This window comes from Lutra lutra, chromosome 6 (assembly GCF_902655055.1).
Source record: "Lutra lutra chromosome 6, mLutLut1.2, whole genome shotgun sequence".
NCBI lineage: Eukaryota > Metazoa > Chordata > Mammalia > Carnivora > Mustelidae > Lutra > Lutra lutra.
In genome coordinates this window covers 27,536,533-27,556,213 of record NC_062283.1, presented here as the reverse complement: position 1 = coordinate 27,556,213, position 19,681 = coordinate 27,536,533, and the positions used below count along the sequence as shown (strand labels likewise).

At 43.4% G+C, this 19,681-nt stretch overlaps 1 protein-coding gene across 5 annotated transcripts in view; it reads left to right on the top strand.

Annotated features, from left to right (window-relative positions):
• DUSP22 (dual specificity phosphatase 22) overlaps window positions 1-14,980 on the top strand; it is a 68,256-nt gene extending 53,276 nt beyond the window's left edge. For 3 of the 5 annotated variants that reach the window (XR_007128077.1, XR_007128076.1, XR_007128075.1), the window contains 4 exons: window positions 1,583-1,657; window positions 4,686-4,857; window positions 5,335-6,889; window positions 7,187-14,980. Coding sequence is in view for 2 of the 5 variants with exons in the window: in XM_047733189.1 (XP_047589145.1) it covers window positions 1,583-1,657; window positions 4,686-4,857; window positions 5,335-5,517 (430 nt within the window). In the remaining 3 variants the exon portion in view is untranslated. Of the gene's footprint in view, window positions 1-1,582; window positions 1,658-4,685; window positions 4,858-5,334; window positions 7,147-7,186 lie in introns of those variants that run through there. The other 2 variants (XM_047733190.1, XM_047733189.1) reach the window with 2 other exon arrangements.
• Window positions 14,981-19,681: the final 4,701 nt, after the last annotated feature.

The window sequence follows — 19,681 nt, the reverse complement described above, 5'->3', positions numbered from 1 at the left end:
GCCAGGCTTCTGCCAGTCACATCACAGTGTCCCCATCCCTTCACCCCTCTGTGCATTCAGCTTCACTGCCTGGCTTCCAGCCTTCTGCCTTACAATCCTTTCTGAGATCTCTTTCAGTACTGACATTTCAGATTTCAGAATTACAGCAGGAATCTTTTCTTGCCTGCTTTAGAGCAAGCCAGTATTTGTGAGTAAAGTTGCAATGCCTGGAGTCATTTTATAAGTGTATGTCTCGGAGCATTTGTGCCTGGGAAAGTTAGCGGAAGTGTGTCTTGCAATGTTCTCATAGTTAAAGATTTTAATTAAGAGTCTGGAGTCCTTGGGTTCGATTCCCTAGGACTTTTGATCATGCCTTATGGCTGGCTATGGAATATGTATGTGTATGCATGTGCATTTATAGTTTACTGTTTTGTCTCTCCACCTTAATCTAGCTGGACACCTCTACTTAGGTTGCTAAGTTTCTTCTGTATTTAATACCTGGCTGAGTTTGTTATGCCATACCTGAATTTCTCATTATTACATTCATTTGTCCTGTTATCCTTCATGAAACAATAGACCTAGCTTGTGTGGTTGGAAAATAATTTTCAGTCTTCCATGAACCTCCCGCAGCTTTGCAGTGTTCAGTAAATAGTACTCAGTTGGTGTTTAAAAGAGGATGAATTTATTCCATGTGCAACTTTAGGTGTTTTGCTGCTCTGTAAGTCAATCAAAGGTAGAAGACCTCCAAAAGCATGTACTCTGTAGGTGCCCTTGGAGTGTGTATAATTAACCCACCAGTCAGTCCAGAACATGCTCTAAATGATGCTGGTACATGCATGCAGGAGAAAGGGTGTTAAAAAAGCTAAGGGTCAGAAGAAGTAAAGATCATGGTTTCATTGTCATAAAGGACTTCAGAATTTGCAAAGCATATTGACATATATCACCTTGTTCAACCCTATAAGACAATATTTCCACTTTATAACTGAAGTTAAGGAAAACTAAGTGACTCTCCCAAGGTCACACAGCCAGTAAGTGGCTGAGCAGGGATTGGAGCTCTATTTTCCCTTTTCCTACAGCCCTCTGACAACATGCTGACAGGATGTAACAAAGTCAAGGGAGACCAATATGGGAGAGTATTATTAGGTTTTTCAGATCATCAAAAGTAAACTACCTCTTAGCACTGGGGAGCCTACAGGATACAGGCATCTTCTTCACCTGGATGGTATTGAATGTGCACAGCTGGTGTGTAGATCATCACTGTGGGGTCACTAGTATGCTCTTGAACATTCAGTGGCTCCAACCGACCCCTGGGCTAGGCTGAAACCACCCCCCACACATACCAGTCAGTGGCAACTCTGTGTTTCAGGGATTCCTTGCAGAGAAATTCTGAAAATCCCAGAAGATGGGCAGCCCTCCCCAGGTCCCAGCATTGTGTGTGACAGATTCTAAAGCTGAGGCAGCTCCAGCCCCAGATAGTGTGACCACGGTTTTGAAGCTGTGGGACTCTGAGACCTTTTCAAGAAACCTCAGGCGGATTTTTCTTTTCATCATATGTTGAGTAAAGTAGAGAGATGTCACTTCTCTCTTTTTTCTTCCCCCACAGGACAAGACATTTCAAAGAAAGTATTAAATTCATTCACGAGTGCCGCCTCAGGGGTGAGGGCTGTCTTGTACACTGGTATGTATGCCTCTGCCTAATCAGAGCTTGGTGTTTCTGCTCAGCCTGATTTCTCTCAAGGGTTTTTCTGTGTGTTTAGATTAGTTATTTCATCTCCTAATAGTTCTGTCTGCTCTCTGAATCTTGAATACACACTCCATCTGACCCCTGCCATTTGTTAGTCATCATTTGTTTTTGATGAAAGAGAACGCTATAATTGTTTTTTTTTTTCATTTTCACTTAGGATTTTCATTTTCACAGTTAGGATTTCTGTAGGGTCTGTCAAGGCTACTGGACAGGAACCTCTTTTCTAGCCCATGTCCATTATTCCCTTAGAATAGCCTCCTATAGAGGGTACAGATTTTGTGGGATCATCCCTGAAACCTCAGTGCTCTTTCAAAACACTGTTTCTTTCTGGAGAGTTTTGATCACGTATTTAGCACGTGTTTAGCACTGCATGAGTGTAATACCAGAATGACCATTTCTTCTCCATTTACAGATGGGGGATTTTATATGTGTTTAGCTTAGTACTTTGCTTTGAAAAGATCTGAGTAGACTCTTAGAATCAAACAGTTTATATACAGCTCTCCACCTGCATTCAGCTATACTTTGTATGGATATGAATACATATAAATGAGTACATACACACTGCAAAGAAAATTTTATAATACACGCAACCCAAGGACAATGCCTGGCTCATGGTAGGCTCTCAGTGGATGTTAGCTCTCATATTTTACTTTTTTTTTAATTTTTATTTTTTTATTTTTTTTTAAGATTTCATTTATTTATTTGAGAGAGAGAGATCACAAGTAAGCAGAGAGGCAGGCAGAGAGAGAGAGGGGGAAGCAGGCCCTCCGCTGAGCAGAGAGCCCAATGTGGGGCTCGATCCCAGGACCCTGAGATCATGACCTGAACTGAAGGCAGTGGCTTAACCCACTGAGCCACTCAGGTGCCCCTATTTGTTTTATTTTTAAGTGAAATATAGTTGGCATTACTTTCAGGTGTACAATATAGTGAATTGAAAATATGCATTATGAAATATTCATTACCACTAGTACTCATACTCATCACATAACTGTTATGTCAAAGGAACCAGCAGCCAACATTCTGGAGCCAGAACTCTGCTGTTTATCAAAGTGCAGGCTGAGCATGTTTCCTCTCTATATTGAGTCAGACTCCATATTGAATATTACTCAACCATTAAAAAAAAGAGAGAGAGATCTTGCCATTTACAGCAACATAGCAACATGGCTAGACTGAGAGGTATTATGCTAAGTGAAATACATTAGAGAAAGCAAATTCTGTATGATTTCACTTATATGTGGAATCTAAAAAACAAAACACATAAAAAAAATCAAAAGGCAGAACCAGACCTATAAGTACAGAGAACAAACTGATAGTTGCCAGAGGGGAAGGGGAAAGAGGATGGGCAAAATGGGTGAAGGAGAGTGGGAGATGTAGGCTTCCAGTTATGGAATGAACAAGTCATAGGAATAAAGGTGTAGGGAATACAGTCAATGGTCTAACAGGGTTGGATAGTGACAGATGGCAGCTACAATTATGGTGAGCACGGCATAATGTAAACTTATAGAATCACTATGTTGTACACCTGAAAGTATGTAACATATGTCAATTATACTCGGATATTTTAAAAGACAATATTATGTTGTGAAATAGATTAAAAAAAAAAAAAAAGCTTAACAGTCTTTTGAGTTTCCCCAGAGAAGTTGCTACTTTAGTGAAAGCTCTTTGGAAATGTGAAGTGATGTCTCCTGGGCTGGGTTGCAGCTGAAGTTGGTGACAGTTCTGTTATGACAGAAGAGATCCAGTGCATGATATCCAGAGGAGCCATTCATGAAAACTAATCTGTTCTAAGGGTCTGTAATCTATATTAGGAAAGCAGGGATAGTAGTTTGATTGCTTTAGAAAGAAATACTTTGCTGATTTTATGCAGTTCTTAAGATTGTGTAATTTACTTTTTTTTTAACTTTAAAAAAGAGTAGGACATGTAACAAATTGTAGATTTTATTATGTTCATCTACATTTGCTTTAAGGAATTTGAGGGGATGCAGTTGGAGCCATATAAGGGGAGGTCTATAATCCTGTCCCTGGGCTTCTGTGGCTCCTGGTGAATTAGAACCTCCAGGTTTGCAGCCAAAGAGGATGTATTTTTTAAAAGCTCTCTCAGTATTTCTGATATAAAAGCTTAAGGAAGAGCCACTATGTAAGAATGGTTATATTATTATTACTATTACCATCATCATTTGAATATGTGTAGCCCTGATATTCTAGGAATTTGTATTTCATATGGTTATATAAATCTAAGATAGGCCTTTCTAAAAATGAGAATTTTGCTAAACTTCCCCATCTTAAACCGTTGCTAGAACACTCTAAATCTGACGCAGCACAGCCTTCTGTGACCACCTTAATTTGCATATGCATTTAAAATTGGTCCCCTTACTCAGCCGGCTAGATATAATTAACCGTTACTGACCCCCACATCCCAGAGCACGTGGAATGTGCCCACTCTTGTGCTCTGCTCAGTTATTTCAAGAAGAATACAAACCGTTTCATAAGAGCTTCTGTATTTAATGGGCTTTCAGTTATAGATCTAGCCTTCATTTATCTAAGAAAACCAGACCTAAAAAAAAAAATGAAACCTTCTAAACAGTGCAGGTTGTAAGTAGATTTATTGCATAGATCCCAGACCCTTCAAGTTCCCTCAACGTGCTTTAGTTAGTTATTTTTTCTGCCCAAGGAAATGGGGACTATCTGAAGAAGGGCTCAGGAGCATAGAGAATCATAAAACTGGTGCCAGAAGCGATAGTAGAAAAATCTGTAAAAAATTAAAAAAAAAAAAAAAGAGGCTAACACAGACACTGATGCCTATGTTTCTGAGTAATTTCATACTGGCTTGCTGTCCACTCATAATCCAAGGCAGGAAGACTTTCTAAAATGAGATCCACAGAATCCCCTGATCTCGATGAATCAAGAGATAGACTCATGGACTAAAACCCCTTGCCCCTGTGGGTTCTTTTGGCCCTTGCAGCCTGGCGGGCGTCTCCAGGAGTGTGACTCTGGTGATCGCATACATCATGACCGTCACCGACTTTGGCTGGGAGGATGCCCTGCACACTGTGCGTGCAGGGAGATCCTGTGCCAACCCCAACCTGGGCTTCCAGAGACAGCTCCAGGAGTTCGAGAAGCATGAAGTCCACCAGGTAACCATGCTCAGGGGACTTCGGTGATGTGAGCAGCATCCTCTGGGAAGATGCCTCAGTCTTTCTGTACACACCTAGGATCATGGAGGTTGGAGTTTGGAAGGCCCAGAGAGGACAAGAATGCCCCACCTGCATCCCAATTAAAGTCATCACTGGCCCCTTGTTCGCCAGCTGCAGCTGTGGGATGTTGTCTTTTACCATCTTCAGACCCCATATTAACGTCTGTTTATTGCTCTTTGGGCCAAGTGCCATTTTCTTGGTTTGGCTTGTTTTCGTGTCCTCAGGCTAAAACCTACAAGAAGCAGTTATTTCTCTGGCTTGACACTGGCTGGCCAACCACAGACCTATGATTGCCCAATACCCATTTATTCGTTGTTTACATGTGACAAAATCTGTACCATTAAGTAACAGGTATAATCTGTGTAGATGCAGGGGGGTGTGTGTGTGACATTTTGGTTATGTTTTCAACTTCTCCAGTACCGGCAGTGGCTGAAGGAAGAATATGGAGAGAGCCCTTTGCGGGATGCAGAAGAAGCCAAAAACATTCTGGGTAAATATAAAGAGCAAGGGCGTGTGGAGTCCCAGCCTGGTACAAGGCGGTGGAGCAGCTTTCAGACCCTGCCTCCTTTGGCCTACAGCAACTATACGACGGAGACCTAGTAACTGAGTGATCTGGTGCCTACCTTTCCATCCCTTGTCTTCAGTGCATTTCTGCTGGGTGCCCGGGTGTGCTGGCTGCCCCCATGGAGGACAGGAAAGGGAGGGTGGCAAAGGTGGATCCAGGTTCCCTCTCCATGAATCCACCAGCCCTGCCCCAGGCCCCTTCATCCTGCCCACTCCTGCCCTGCCTGAGTTTGGAGAGTCTGCTTGACTGCCCCGCACCATCTCATGCATGCGCCTGTGTGCAGGCAAGTGAGCGTGTGTGCCCATGCGGGTGGGCATGTGAACTCCAAATGTTCATATTGCTGGAACAGTCACAGAATCCATGATGCCAGGCTTGGTGTCACCACCTTTCCTTTTGTCCAAGACTCCACATGGAAATAGCATCTTAAAAGCTGTTCAGCCTAAACAAGCCTGTGGCTGGGAGCAGACCGAACCCAGAGTGGTCATGGTGAGGGCAGCAGGAAGCCAGTCTCCCTCCTGAGGGTAGTTCCAGGGGCCCTGAAAGGTGTGTGGGGCTGTGCTCTGAACATTGCCTCAATCTTAATGAAAGTGCTCTAAGCTGTGATTCCTACCACCTCAAGACCCTCATCTCAACCCATAATATCCCTGAGTTCTTCTTGGTGTAAGTTCTGAGTGGCACTGACCATATTTCAGTTCCATGGGAACCACACCACATCAGCCCAAGCTATATGCCCAGAGCTCTCTTCCATTCTCCTCTTGTCCAGCTTCACTTACTCTCAACCTCTTGTTTTCTTGCTGTTGTAATTCTGCAAGGGTGTCTTTGCAACATCTGCATGCATCTTCAGGAATTGGAAAGAAAGAGCATTTATTAGGCACTGTAGCAAGTTTGCATTTAAAAATACATTTTAAAACGCCTGCATACTTATTAAGCACCGTCGTATATCCTGTGGATTTGATATTTGATCTCAGCTACCTCATTAAATGTTTTTTTGAAAAAGTATTTTTGTTATTATAATCAGCTCATGGTCGGAAATGTTTCGTCATGATTGCTTTTGAATCCAAAGGGCAAAAACATCAGTATCATTGAGCTATTTAAAATTTCTACTTGAGCTCCAATAATGCTTTCTGGTGGGTAAAATTCTACATTCAGGCCAAGCCCAACAGGGCTGGAGAGCATCTGCAGTTTGCAGCATGGAGCAACAGGATCCTGGAATCTGTGAGCAATTTTGTGGTCCAGTCTTTTATGCCAGCTCAAATTGTTTAAGCACACAAAATCACAAGAATGAAAAAGTTTACTTGCCTTCTCCCTAAAAAGATGTTGCAGCCCAATTTCTCCAAATTCCACCAACAACAGAGCCTCTGACTAAGAAGAGCAGCTTTCCCCATGCATATAAAGCATATGTCACAGGTGAGCTGCTTTGGGGACCAGGGGAAATTCTACTCACCCACAAAGGCCCCAGATATATACCAGGAAAGAGAAGCATGGCCATGGAATTTTCTACCCACAGCTGAAACAATTTGTCTATTAAGTACGTTTTTTTTTTTTCTTGAACCAAAAAGAAATGTAAATATGGTCACAGAAAAAGTATTTAGGATATCAGCTGAAATGCTTAAATATGTATGTACATTTATGAACATCTAAATATATTCCTGTAGGTCTTGAAATGTTTTAATTTTTGTTGCCAGTAATGTTCTTTCTCCACAGCTACTGCAGGAATTCTGAAGTACTTGGCCTTTCTCAGAAGACTGTAATATACCTGAAGTTTCTGAAATAGTGCAAAGCTGCAGAGTTTAGGCTGGTGCTGCCAAAAAGAAAAGCAACCGAGAGTTTATTTTTAAGTTTCCAGAAGTGATGTGTAACTTGTTTTTCATTTTAAACTGAATATATGTGTAATGATATATGTTGAGAACTAAAGATACTCTTCAGCAAGAGAAAATATTTTTACCTTAATGCCACTGCTACAGCTACTTCTTTAACCTTAACTTTGGGATTTATAAAGCAATCTCAAGAGCCCTGCTGCACTGTTTTGGTAACTGTTTAGTAATCATGATTGCTTCTCATGAGAATTGTGCTGTGTAAACTCTGCTCATGTGCTCTTAAATTCCCCAGCTTGGGAAATATTTTTTGGTGTGTGCTCTACCCACGGTTTGTGTTCTCCTTGGTGGACTTTACCAAAAGCTACACATTTTTGTTAACAAAGGGCAACCGAGCATTTAACTTCATATGCAATGCACTCTTCCTTTGCTGAAGTGTGGATGTCATATGTGTTTCTGCCTGTGAGGGTTGTGAAGCAGGATCGGAATCTGCTCCTGTAGCAGTAATGCTGGTTTAATGGCAGAGGCCACAGTTTCCTCCAGAAGGTAGTACAGAGAGCACTCAGGAGAAGTGAATTAATTTCACCATGAGAGAAAAATTGATCCTCAATGTGAACAGAAAGAAATCCAGAAATTGGACTCGTATTTCTCTTGACCACACGTGAGCACTGATTATGTGGCACTAATGGAATTACTGCATTTGCCACAAGGCTGCATAGCCCTGGTGCTCCATGAACACTGGCTGCACATTGTTGAATGAAGTTTACTCTGATTCCATATTTAGCTTTTAATTTGAAGAAACACAGACTGGCTTGAAGAGCGATTTAAGTCCATTTCCTAAATTGTCCTTGTCTAAATCCAGGGGAAGAAGAAGGAGATTTAACTTTTGACTCCAGGGATAATTTGGGCCTGAACTAAGGATACAGGAGCTAATATACGTGGACCCTTTAACTGTAGGTGGCAGGCTTCACCTGTATTCTGAGTGTCTGCTTTGAATGCCTGGAAGCTCCTGACAAGGGCACAGGAAAGGGGCTGGAATGGAGATGACCCTCTGTACTGGCAGCAGCCCCTGCCGGTGTGGGATGATATTCACTGATCAGTGTCAGTCATTAAAATGCTTATTCTGACTCAACAGGCCTGTCTAGATGTAGCCCAGGTAATCCAGTTGTAGAACCTCTGAGTACTCTCATGTGCCAGCCTTAAAAGCCCTGAGATGTCTCCACTTCCCACTCATGAGGGTGTGCCAGAGCCTTGTCTCTGTGGAAAAGCACAGAGCCTCAGCAAGACCTCTGTGCTGTGTGTAGGACATGAGGCAGCAGAATTAGGAAAATAGGTGTTTTGGTGATGGCCTCAGTCCAGTAGGGTCACCCACCCCTCACAGCCTAACATCCTTTCCTGTCCCCCTCTTCTTGCCATAGGACCAGATCTGGCACCAACAATAATCCTCTAATAATTGTCTGGTGTTCTGTGGGTTACAAACTATCACTGTAAAGCTTTATAAACTCACAGAGGGAATTATTTTATTTATTCACGTCTCAAAGAGGCCAAAAAATACACCCCAAACTGAAAATGTTAGTTCTGCTTTGCTTGAATTTTGATCTTTTAATTCCGAATCAGTGGGTTAAGTGAGAGGGAGGAGCTGAGCTGCCCCTGCACTTTGAACACAGAAGTTTATAAGGCTCTAATGAGGGTCAAGGGAGAACCAGCACCCCTGCAGCAAAGCAATATGGCTGCTGAAGCCAGAACCTCTCTTTGGTTGCTTCCACCCCAACACACACCCCTTTCTCCTTGGGGAGTTTGTTTGGGGCCCCATCAGTGGAGTTGGCAGTTAGGAAAATTGACAATTACAGAGTGGGTCATAAGGACTAGTTTAGGTGCTCCTGGTGCTATGTGGCAGGGGAGGGGAAGAGAAAAACCATTCCAGTTTCAGGGTGAGGAAGGCAGTGTTTAGGGAAGGCATCTTGGAAGAAGTAATACCTAATTTGAGACTTCAAGCTTAAGAGCTAAAATTAGTTGGGCATAGTGGGAGGAAGGGGAGTCCAGGCACAGGCCCAGCATGTGTGTTAACATGGTGGCATGAGGGAGCACAGTGCACTGGGATGACCCTAAGATACTCTGTGTGACTAAAGCAAGAACCAAGGAGTGGGCAGTGTTGGTAAGTGATACAGACAAAACTGTACACACAAGCAAGGGCCCGGTCAGCCAGGTTGATACTATTGCTTAGTATCTGTATATATATTAGTATTCAGTAACTGGTTTACTTCTTATACTAGCCCTTGGAGCTAATCAAGCTCAGAGGTCATGTCCTGCCAGCTTCCCACAGGGCTGATTTCTGAGCTTAGAGCCTCACAAGAAGCATGCATGCCATTATGCAGATGTAATGAATAGAGGTGGGGGCTGGCTACACTTGCTAGAGCGAGCAGGTACCATGGTTGGTTGGCGTGTAGGTGGAGAATGGAGGGTCCATATTGGAGGCCAGTCAGGGGCAGCTGTTATAGTCATCCAGGTGATGGAAGATGATGCCCTGAACAGGGTCATGGTGATGGAGATGAAGAGGGACAAAGAAGGCAAATAGATTTGGGCTTGAGGGAGTTTGGGAAGGGAGAAACAAATGCTCTCAGTACTGGATTGAATGTGGGGGACTATGGGTTTTGTGGCCTTTACACTCTGGAATCTAGCTTCCAACACAATGGTCCTTTGTGTCAACATCCTACTTTCCTTTGATGTCGGTGTGTGGGTTCTGAAATGTCAAGGTTAGATTTAAGGGGACTGCCAGACCTGGGGCCTCCAAGGACAATCATCCCAGCTTTGCAAATTAGGTCAAATTTATCCATGCACCCAGAACAGACTCCCAGGAACTAGATTCATAACAATGTGGAAGTCAAATGTCCAATTTTGTAATTTATTGTGAAAGATAAAAAAAAAAAAGTAGCTTTATGAAAACCAATTTTATTCACTAGGCTATCTCTCTTTCATTGTCAGGATTTTGGAGGAAGACAAATTAGTCATTAGGCATTGTCTTATGAGATGGACATGGAGCTAAGAGCCTTGGCAAGGAGGCGGGGGATAATCCTGATCTGGTGTGCCCCATAATCAGATTGATATTCCCATAACATACTTAAGTGGTATTTCTACCAGGCTCCTGTTTTGCGCCCTGAAGTTATCTTTCCAGGGTCTAGTGGACCATCAAGTTTATGTACTCTCTCTGCCCAAGGTGATCTTGGACTTAAATCACATTTTTAGAGCAACTTCATTTTTTAAAAAATTTTATTTTGTTTTTTTTCAGTGTTCCAAGATTCATTGTTCATGCACCACACCCAGTGCTCCTTGCAATACGTAGAGCACCTTCATTAACCTTGGGTATCCTTATGTGTCTTCAGTAGCATTTATGCTTTTCTGTGGGGATAGGTTCCCACTCGTGGCTTTTTTTCTTATTTATTGGGTGCCTATTCTTTCTAGTTTCTGTCTCAGCAGGGAACCTCACTTCCAACTTCTGGGTCTGTTTTGTGTTCCTCTTGCATAGAGACAGCTTATAAAATCTGGTGATTTGTGTGCATGTGTGTGTGTGTGTGTGTGTGTCTGTGTGTGTGTGTGTGCACATACACCTGTGTCTTATGTTTTTATTAGCTTTAGAGAAATCCTTAGCTTTCAGGGGAGTCATGTGTGCAACATCAAGGGTAACTTGAGCTCGGGTACCTTAAATGGCAGGTACTTGGGGCACCCAAGGAAATGTCAGAGCCCATATTGCACAACTAGAGCTAGTCACGAAGAGCTGCTCTGCACACCAGTATCTAGTCATAAAAATAGGGAACACACTAAAAATCAAAACCCTGTGATCCCACACTAGATGACTCCTCCCATCCTGACCCTAAGTTATTAATAATTTTATTAAGAATGTGCTTTCAACATGCTTACATTTATATATGTACTTAACAAGAAATCACCAAGACTCCAGAGGGAAGTTCTTCTTCCCTTTCCTTTTTATTGCCCAGAGAAAGAGAGAAACTGCGAAGAAGGAGGGGGCAAAAAGCTGCATTTGACTTGTCACCGGAGGCTTGAGCATATCAATCATTCACTTCTTAGAATTCAGTAGGGTCTCCTGAGGCCTTGGGTTCATTGAGACTGTCATGGACTTGGATGCATGTAATGCACTGGCCACATTTCATCATGCAGACAGATCTTGACACTTTGCTCTTGTTTTCCTATCCCCACTCTAGATCTTGAGACCTGTCACTGCAGTAACAGGACATAATTAGTTCAGCCAGTACCAAAATTAGTAATCAACATTGGTATCTATTTTGCAGCTAAGGCTTAACCACCTAATAAGCATCCGAGTAAACGTTGCAAGTGCTGTGCCTGTGTCTCTTTCCATCAGGGGAAAGAACTGCCAGTCCGCATTTGAACATCTGCACGTTTAGGTTTATTTTGGCTCTGGATATCTATGCAAACTGTTGATCAAGAGTTAGTAATTTGCAGTTAATTTTCCTGAAGTTTCCAGTTCACTTATTAGAGTCTGGTGTCAAAAGAGCTATTTTAGCAGGTGACTGAAATTACTAGGCAGTTCAACATTCTGAGTGTGATGTTGACTAGTTAGAGGTGGGGTTAGGAGATATATTGAATGGGATTGTACCTGAGCACATCCTTCATTCAAAGACCTACTTAAGAAAACTAGATAAGGGGGCGCCTGGGTGGCTCAGTGGGTTAAAGCCTCTGCCTTCAGCTCGGGTCATGATCCCAGGGTCCTGGGATCGAGCCCCACATCGGGCTCTCTGCTCAGCAGGGAGCCTGCTTCCTCCTCTCTCTGCCTGCTTGTAATCTCTGTCTGTCAAATAAATAAATAAATAAAATCTTTAAAAAAAAGAAAACTAGATAGGAGCCAGAGGTTTAAAAAAAATAAAACTTTGATTTTTGTGGGGTTAACAATTTCTTCTAGAAATAATGTAGTTTATGCTGATCACACCATTTGTCTATTTGCCCAACTTGACCCAAGGAGGCCGCATTACAGTGGCCTTTCCATTTAGCTTCTTAGTCTTCCAGGACACATATCAGTGACAAGCAAATATGTGATGAATGGAACATTGCCATCAACATGGTGTTGGTCCCTCTCTCCCCTTCAAGTCTGTTGATCGATCACCAAGTGCTTTGCCCTCAGCCTCTTGTGCCCTTCACCAGAAGTGGCCAAACCAGCACAAACAGGAACCATACTTTCTGGTGAGCAGGTTTGCCTTTTGTTTGTTGGCTATGGGTTTTCCCAAGGCACTGATATGGAGCCTTTTTGGAAAATAAAAATCAAAAACCCTCCACATGTGCACTAAAGAAATGTCACCTTCTGCTTTGCAAAGGGTGTGCCCTTCAAGGCAAGAGACCCAAGTAGCACTGAGCTTCCTCAGAATGGGAGTCCCTAGAGAAGCTTGTCATGTGCCAGGGGTCAGATGTTTGTATTCTCCTTGGTTCATGTTAAGCCACACTGATATGGTGGCAGAGAGAAAGGCAAGAAGGTGTGAAAGGAGAGGACCATTTCTCAACTGTTTGCAGAAGCCTTCATGAATCTCCCCAAATCAGGTGCATCCCAGAGGTGTACTGAAGATGTGGGCTAAAGCCCATTTCATGCCTTGATAATTCACTATCCTACAGCAGACAGGCCTATTTTCTGCTTTGCCAGAACCCCTTCCCATCATCTTCCACCTTCCAAGAGCAGAAAGGCACAGGTCCTGATAGAGTAGGTTGGAGGAGATGAGAGGCCAAGGTCTCTCTGGTGACCAGGCAGCCAAGATAGTCACAGGCCAGACAGGCCTGACTAAGGTCCATTTTAATCCCCATTCTCTGGAATACCTTGGGGAAGTCCCAGAGGAGGCAACCCACTCATGTGGGGAACTTCTTCTAAGACTGGAGTAAAGAAGCTCTGTAGAAGAGATGAGCAGAGCTAGAGGACACCATGTGTCATGGCACAGTGATGTGCCCAGAGACAGCCTCATAGCCTTCCTGGGTAGCATTTTATGTGTCTAGAAAGGCCTTTCTAATTGTGAAGAGCTCCCATGTAGGTTACAAGACAATCAGCCTCTTGATGGTCAACAGTTATTCAGCACTTAATATGGGAGAGAAGCTGGCATTGAGACTTTTTCTTGAAATCTCTTCTGACAACAATCTTATGGGATAGATTTTACTATGGGAGGAACTAAGTTCTAGAAAATTTGAGCATTACCCAGTCTCAGGGCCAGAAAGTGACCAAGTGAGGATTGTAATCCAAGGAATCTGGCTCAGGTGTGCCTAAATGTCACTACTTCTTTCAAAATGCCACTACTCCTGGGAGGCTAAGCTAATAAAGTGCTAACAGTCATGTGTACTCATGTTCAAGTTTTTTTCTGAAGGTGGGTTTATGTTAGATTAGAGGCCTAGTGGGAAGATTAAGGTGGAAGATTGCTAAGTATAGTTAAATAGGCACATGAGAAAGGCATTTCTTTTTTCTTTCCATCAAAGCCTGGCCATTGTGTGTACACTATTGCTGCCACACATACCTCTGACTGGGTATTTCTGATTTAGCCTAGAGTAGCAGGCAGAGTACTGAGATACCCTAGGGCCCCAGGAGGCCCTTTGCAAGAACATAGAATGGCCATGTGTGTACAGGAAGAGGAAAGAGAGTGCCTGTTACTTTAAGCAGATGGTATTCTGTCTTTGATGTGCCATCATTATACAAATAGAGGAACCTCAGTGAAGTTTTTTCAAGAAGCTCAGGGATTTGCTGCCACCCAAGTCAAATAACTCACATGGAAACATTCATCAAGGACAGAGACGTGGAAAGCAACAGTAGATGTCAAAGCAACCAGAGACTGACAGGACCTCCTTCCAATCCCTGGGGCTGAGGGCCAGGGCTGAGAGATGGAGTTACTAGAGCCAAGTAAAAAGTGAGCCATGAAGGGGTGCCTGAGCAGGGCAGGTCTTTAAGAAGTAAGGGAGACTGGGAGGAAGCAGAGTAGAAGTCTCCCATCTGGGGCGCCTGGGTGGCTCAGTGGGTTAAGCCGCTGCCTTCGGCTCAGGTCATGATCCCAGGTCCTGGGTTTGAGCCCCACATCGGGCTTTCTGCTCAGCAGGGAGCCTGCTTCCTCCTCTCTCTCTGCCTGCCTCTCTGTTTACTTGTGATTTCTCTCTGTCAAATAAATAAATAAAATCTTTAAAAAAAAAAAAAAAGAAAAAAGAAGTCTCCCATCTATTATCCTCTTGTCCTATCTCCCTGTACCTAATGGGAAGCTGGCCAGCAGAGGATTTTGCATGCCACGTCCATGGGGGACAGAACAGTGTGATTACCGTACAATAGGCAGCCCTGGTGGGCGGAGACACAGTGATAGGATGGAGGAAGTGCCACAAGCTTCCAAGAAGTATCTAAGTGTCAACAAGCTGATACTAAAAGTGGGCCTGAGTGGGGAGCCTGGGTTCTCCTACACACTTTGTCCTGAAGTATGCTATCTGGAGCTTGGCCTGTGACTCACTGCTTTCATCTTTAGAAAGCTTTTAGAAGCATCCATGTCTGCCAGTATGCCCCTGCTGATCTGTGCTTTCTTATGGCCTTTCTGGAGAAATGACACCCTCTAACATTAAGGCCATCAGCCATGACATCTGAGCCTCTGCTACAAATTGTGCCCATGTGAGAGGCCCTACCCCCTGTACTGAAGCCCATGAAGAGGAGGGAGGATAGTTTGCAGTGCCTCAATCATGCCATATTGCCTGCGGCTCACTGGGAAAACTATGTCATGAGATGCTTACAGAGTTAGCACTATGTGCCATGAGGGAAAGGACAAATTCAGCAGGGCAGCCTTGTCTTCCAGATTTGAGCTGGAGAGAGCCTTGTGTATATTCACAAATATTCTGTGAACAAATGCGGAGCACAGAATCATGAATGCAGGCCATGGAGAGTGTCCTGCTGGGGATGGAAAACTTGGAAGAAGAGTGAAGGACATCCTGAGCAGAGGGTGACATGCAAGCAAAGGCACAAACAAGAGTGAACAGAGTGTACTTGGAGTCCAGGACCTGTCTTGGAGATGACTATGAGGGAGGTGAGGGTTGGAAAGTAAAATGGCTAATCTTGTCCTGAACTGTAAACTGTGGGCAGATGTGGGTGGGCCTTGGATTGATTTGGGCCCATCAGAATGGGCTGGAAGCAGGAAGGTAGAGCAGTTAGGAGGGAAACAGGCTCATAGCCTGGACCAGATGCCCCATGGGACCTCTCCAAAGATGAATCTACCAAGTGAGGCAACATAGATAATGACCATCTTGAAGTAGTGACAGACAGTGCTGGTTTGCTTTCTCCAGAAGCAGAAACAGAGTTAGGGGTACAAAAGATTATTGGTGACAGGAGGGCAGGAGGCTTATGGGCCAGTGGGGCTGTCAGGTTGCAAGATAGCCCCACCTTCTCTCCACCAGAGAAGCCTAAGAGCAGGCATGACTGATTGCCCCAGAAGAATGGTCTGAGCTGCCAAGCAAGGCAGCCCTGAGAGGCCAGAGCTCAGCGACACTTACCATGCTTGCAGGGAAAGACAGCCTGACACTCTCCAGGGACACCTGGTGCTAAAGTGCAGCCTTGCAGAGATACTTCTCCCCAGTGTATCACACAGCAGGGCTGCCCAGAATACACCCAAACTCCAGTGTTGGAGCCTCCAATGTAGCTTGGTCAATTGGGTGTCTCTGGCAACTAGAAGTCCTTTCCCCTTGTTTCCTCCCCATGCCTCCTCTCCCTTTCTCCCCTTGTCCTCTCTGTCCTCCTGTCCCATTCTCACTCCTCTCTCATTCCTCTCTCCTCAGTTCTCAGATTAGAGCTGGGTGTTGAGGAAGCATGAAAGCAACACCAGGAGTTAGGGGATTCCAAATGTCCCTCCTCACAATGATTGCAGCCTCAGCAGCCACCAGAGATTTATCGAAAAAACAAAATTTTTTAAAGGTTTTATTTGTTTATTTGACAGATGGGAGATCACTAGGCAGAGAGCCAGGCAAAGAAAGAGGGGGAAGCAGGCTCCCTGCTGAGCAGAGAGCCCTATCTAGGACTCAATCCCAGGACCTTGAGATCATGACCTGAGCTGAAGGCAGAGGCTTGAACCCACTGAGCCACCCAGGCACCCCTGAAAAAAACAAATTTTAGTAACAAGTAACTAAAAGATAATCTGTCTTTTATTACCAGCCAGAGCCCATAGTCTTAAACCATTCCAGTGATAAAATATATCCCCCCCAAAATTATTTTATTTAAGTTCTTTTTTTTAAAGATCTTATTTATTTATTTTAGAAAGAGAGAGAACAGGGGGAGGAGCAGAGGGAAAGGGACAAGCAGACTCCCCACTGACCACAGAGCCTGACTTGGGGCTTGATCCCAGGACCCCCGAGATCATGACCTGAGCCAAAACTGAGAGTCCAAGTCTTGACTAACTGAGCCACCCAGGTCCCCTGTTGATCTAAGTTCCAAATCTTTTTTTTTTTTTTAAAGATTTTATTTATTTATTTGACAGAGAGAGATCACAAGTAGACGGAGAGGAAGGCAGAGAGAGAGAGAGAGAGGGAAGCAGGCTTCTTGCTGAGCAGAGAGCCCGATGCGGGACTCGATCCCAGGACCCTGAGATCATGACCTGAGCCGAAGGCAGCGGCTTAACCCACTGAGCCACCCAGGCGCCCCCTAAGTTCCAAATCTAAACAATGTATGCATAAGCTTAAAATGTCCATGTTTTTATTATATCCTTTATTAACAGCATGTTCTGTATGGAAATAAATGTGGAGAACTCCCAGTTAATGGGCGGGACTGGGACATAGGGAATCAGCTTGTCTATTGTTTTGGGGGGTTTTTGTTTGCTTTTTCTTTTCTAGTAAATTCAGAAAGATCTGGAATCCAAACTCTGTGATAATTGCATTTCTGCACGTGCAGAATAGATTTGACATACCCAAGGATCTTACATGCAGTCCCTTCAGTCTGGCATTCTGAGTGGCCACTTGGATTTTTGCTTGTCCTTACAATTTTTTGATTGCAGACATATTAGAAGACCACCAGAATTGGCCCCAAAGAAATACAGATGTGCTATTTATGGAATTTGATGTGAAATGTCTTCTTTTTTTCCCTCTCTCCCAATCTTATCCTTTTGTTTAACACCTTTCTTAACTACTCGTATGTATGTTGCTCCACTGAAAGCAATTTTTCAAAATTAAAGTAAAGCAAGTGTTCTATGATCCATGAAGAGTGAAGATCAATCGACAAATCTAACATAAGGAGAAGTTCTGTTTTGACGAAGTCATTGATAAATTTGAGGAGGCTCAAAAACAAATTGTAATTACTCATTAATGTCACAGACCAACAACTAGGTATATGTTTCCCCCATTTTTCAACATACACATTATTGTAATTAAAAAGTATTCATACATGGCTTTTTCATTTTACTGTGATATTTCTGTTTTTATTTATTGACGTGATAACCAATATAAAATTCAATAAAGAACATTTTTACAGCATGCATAACATGTCCCTTATTATTCTTTTTTCATTCCATGATCACTACTTGTAACAGAGTATCGGGTGTCAAATGCACAAGTATGCTTCTAAGTTCACAAGGTCCTTCTTGAAAAACAATACACATTTTTATGTGCTTCACTTTTCTTCATTCTGTATCAGTCCTCTCTCCTTAAGCAATAATGGAGGCCCTGAAAACCTGTATGATTTCACTAGAGCCTGTGTCAGTGGGTGCCCTGGTTCCCTAATTTACTTTTATCACATTTCCTACCACCTAAGATTTGGCTAACTGTTTCCATTTTATTTTCCTTGTAGAGACAGCAGTAAAAAAATAATGAAAATTCTCCAGCTTTTCACATGTTTCTTTCATTTTTTCTGTGTTCTTTCGTCAAAGATAATTAAAGATTACTGTGGTTAGTTTTGAGGACACTGGGTGAGAAAGCTGTCTTATTTTCCCTGTGCTATTCTCCTGTGGGTATTCCTTCCATTAAGAGGCTCATTGTAAGAAATTCTACATTTCACAAGAGGCCAATGGAGGCTAAAGTTTCCCCTTTTCTCTTTGTCAAAGAATGCCCATTTGTGTGTCTTTAAATTGCCATCTCCCTTAATATGTTTCATAGAGTCAGATATAAAATAATCCCATGTACATATAATTTATTAAGATTACTTCTTCTATTGTAAAAATCACAGTACACATCTTTAAAAAAAAGATTTATTTGAGAGACAGCACAAACTGGGGGAGGGACACGCAGTGGGAGAAGCTGGCTCCCCGCCAAGCAGGGAGCCTGAGATGGGGCTCTATCCCAGGACCCTGAGATCATGACCTGAGCTAAAGGCAGACACTTAACCGGCAGAGCCACCCAGGCACCCCACCCCCTCCAGTACACCTCTGTTTGCTGATGGGACCTAATTTAAATATTTGTGAAGTTTTGATGACCCCGAGTCATAAAATTTGTCCTTCCCCTGTGCTGAAAATCATTAAGTCCATTTCTCTAACATAAAGTATAAGCCTCTGCCAATGGACCTTCAGCTTCTTGAAGGTAGGGCCTGGTGCATAGTAGGTGCTCATATTCTGTTCTACCATGAACTCTTGTTCAAATCACTGGTCCTGTAGTTTTCTCTGCTCCTCCCAGCCTTGCCTGTTGTCAGAGCCTTTTGTGGCCTTGCTTTATTTAGGTGGTTGCTACACTGCTTGGGCCAGCAAGCATGGCTTCAGTCCCCGATCCCCCGACCCCGCTGCAGCCAAGAGTCCCCTGACTCCCCTCTCTGTCCTCCAGCTCGAGAACTCCAGGGCACCAAAATCTATGCTTTTACTCCTGCAACTTTTCTCCTGTTTCCTTGCCAATGTGTCTCCTTGGAGCCACATGTTTGCCATCTCTTATGTTCTGGACCAGCAATCTGTGAATAAAAAGCCCCTCTGTTCACTGAGTCCTTCCTGCCCACCAACCCAATTTTTAAGAAATGTACTTGGGATTTCTTTGCCTCTTTGGGAATTGCAGAAATATGAGCACTCTGTGGAATGGACAGGACCTGGTTTAGCACCTGGAGCTTCAACATCTTCCCTACATGTTGACATCATTTGTTTCTGAGCCTTTCTTTAAAAAAATAATAATAAAATCAAATGTTTGAGAATTCAATCTTAGTCTCTTAAAATTTCTATTATCAAGGCCTTCGCACCAGCCTCCTAATCTATTGCTATTTTGCATTTTAAACAAATAAGAGGCTAGCATATTCATTTCCTTTTTTGTGTGTTTAAGTCAATCAATCCAAAAATTTTTTTTAGGATTTTATTTATTTATTTGACAGAAATCACAAGTAGGCAGAGAGGCAGGCAGAGAGAGAGGGGGAAGCAGGCTCCCTGCTGAGGAGAGAGCCCAATGCGGGGCTCGATCCCAGAACCCTGAGATCATG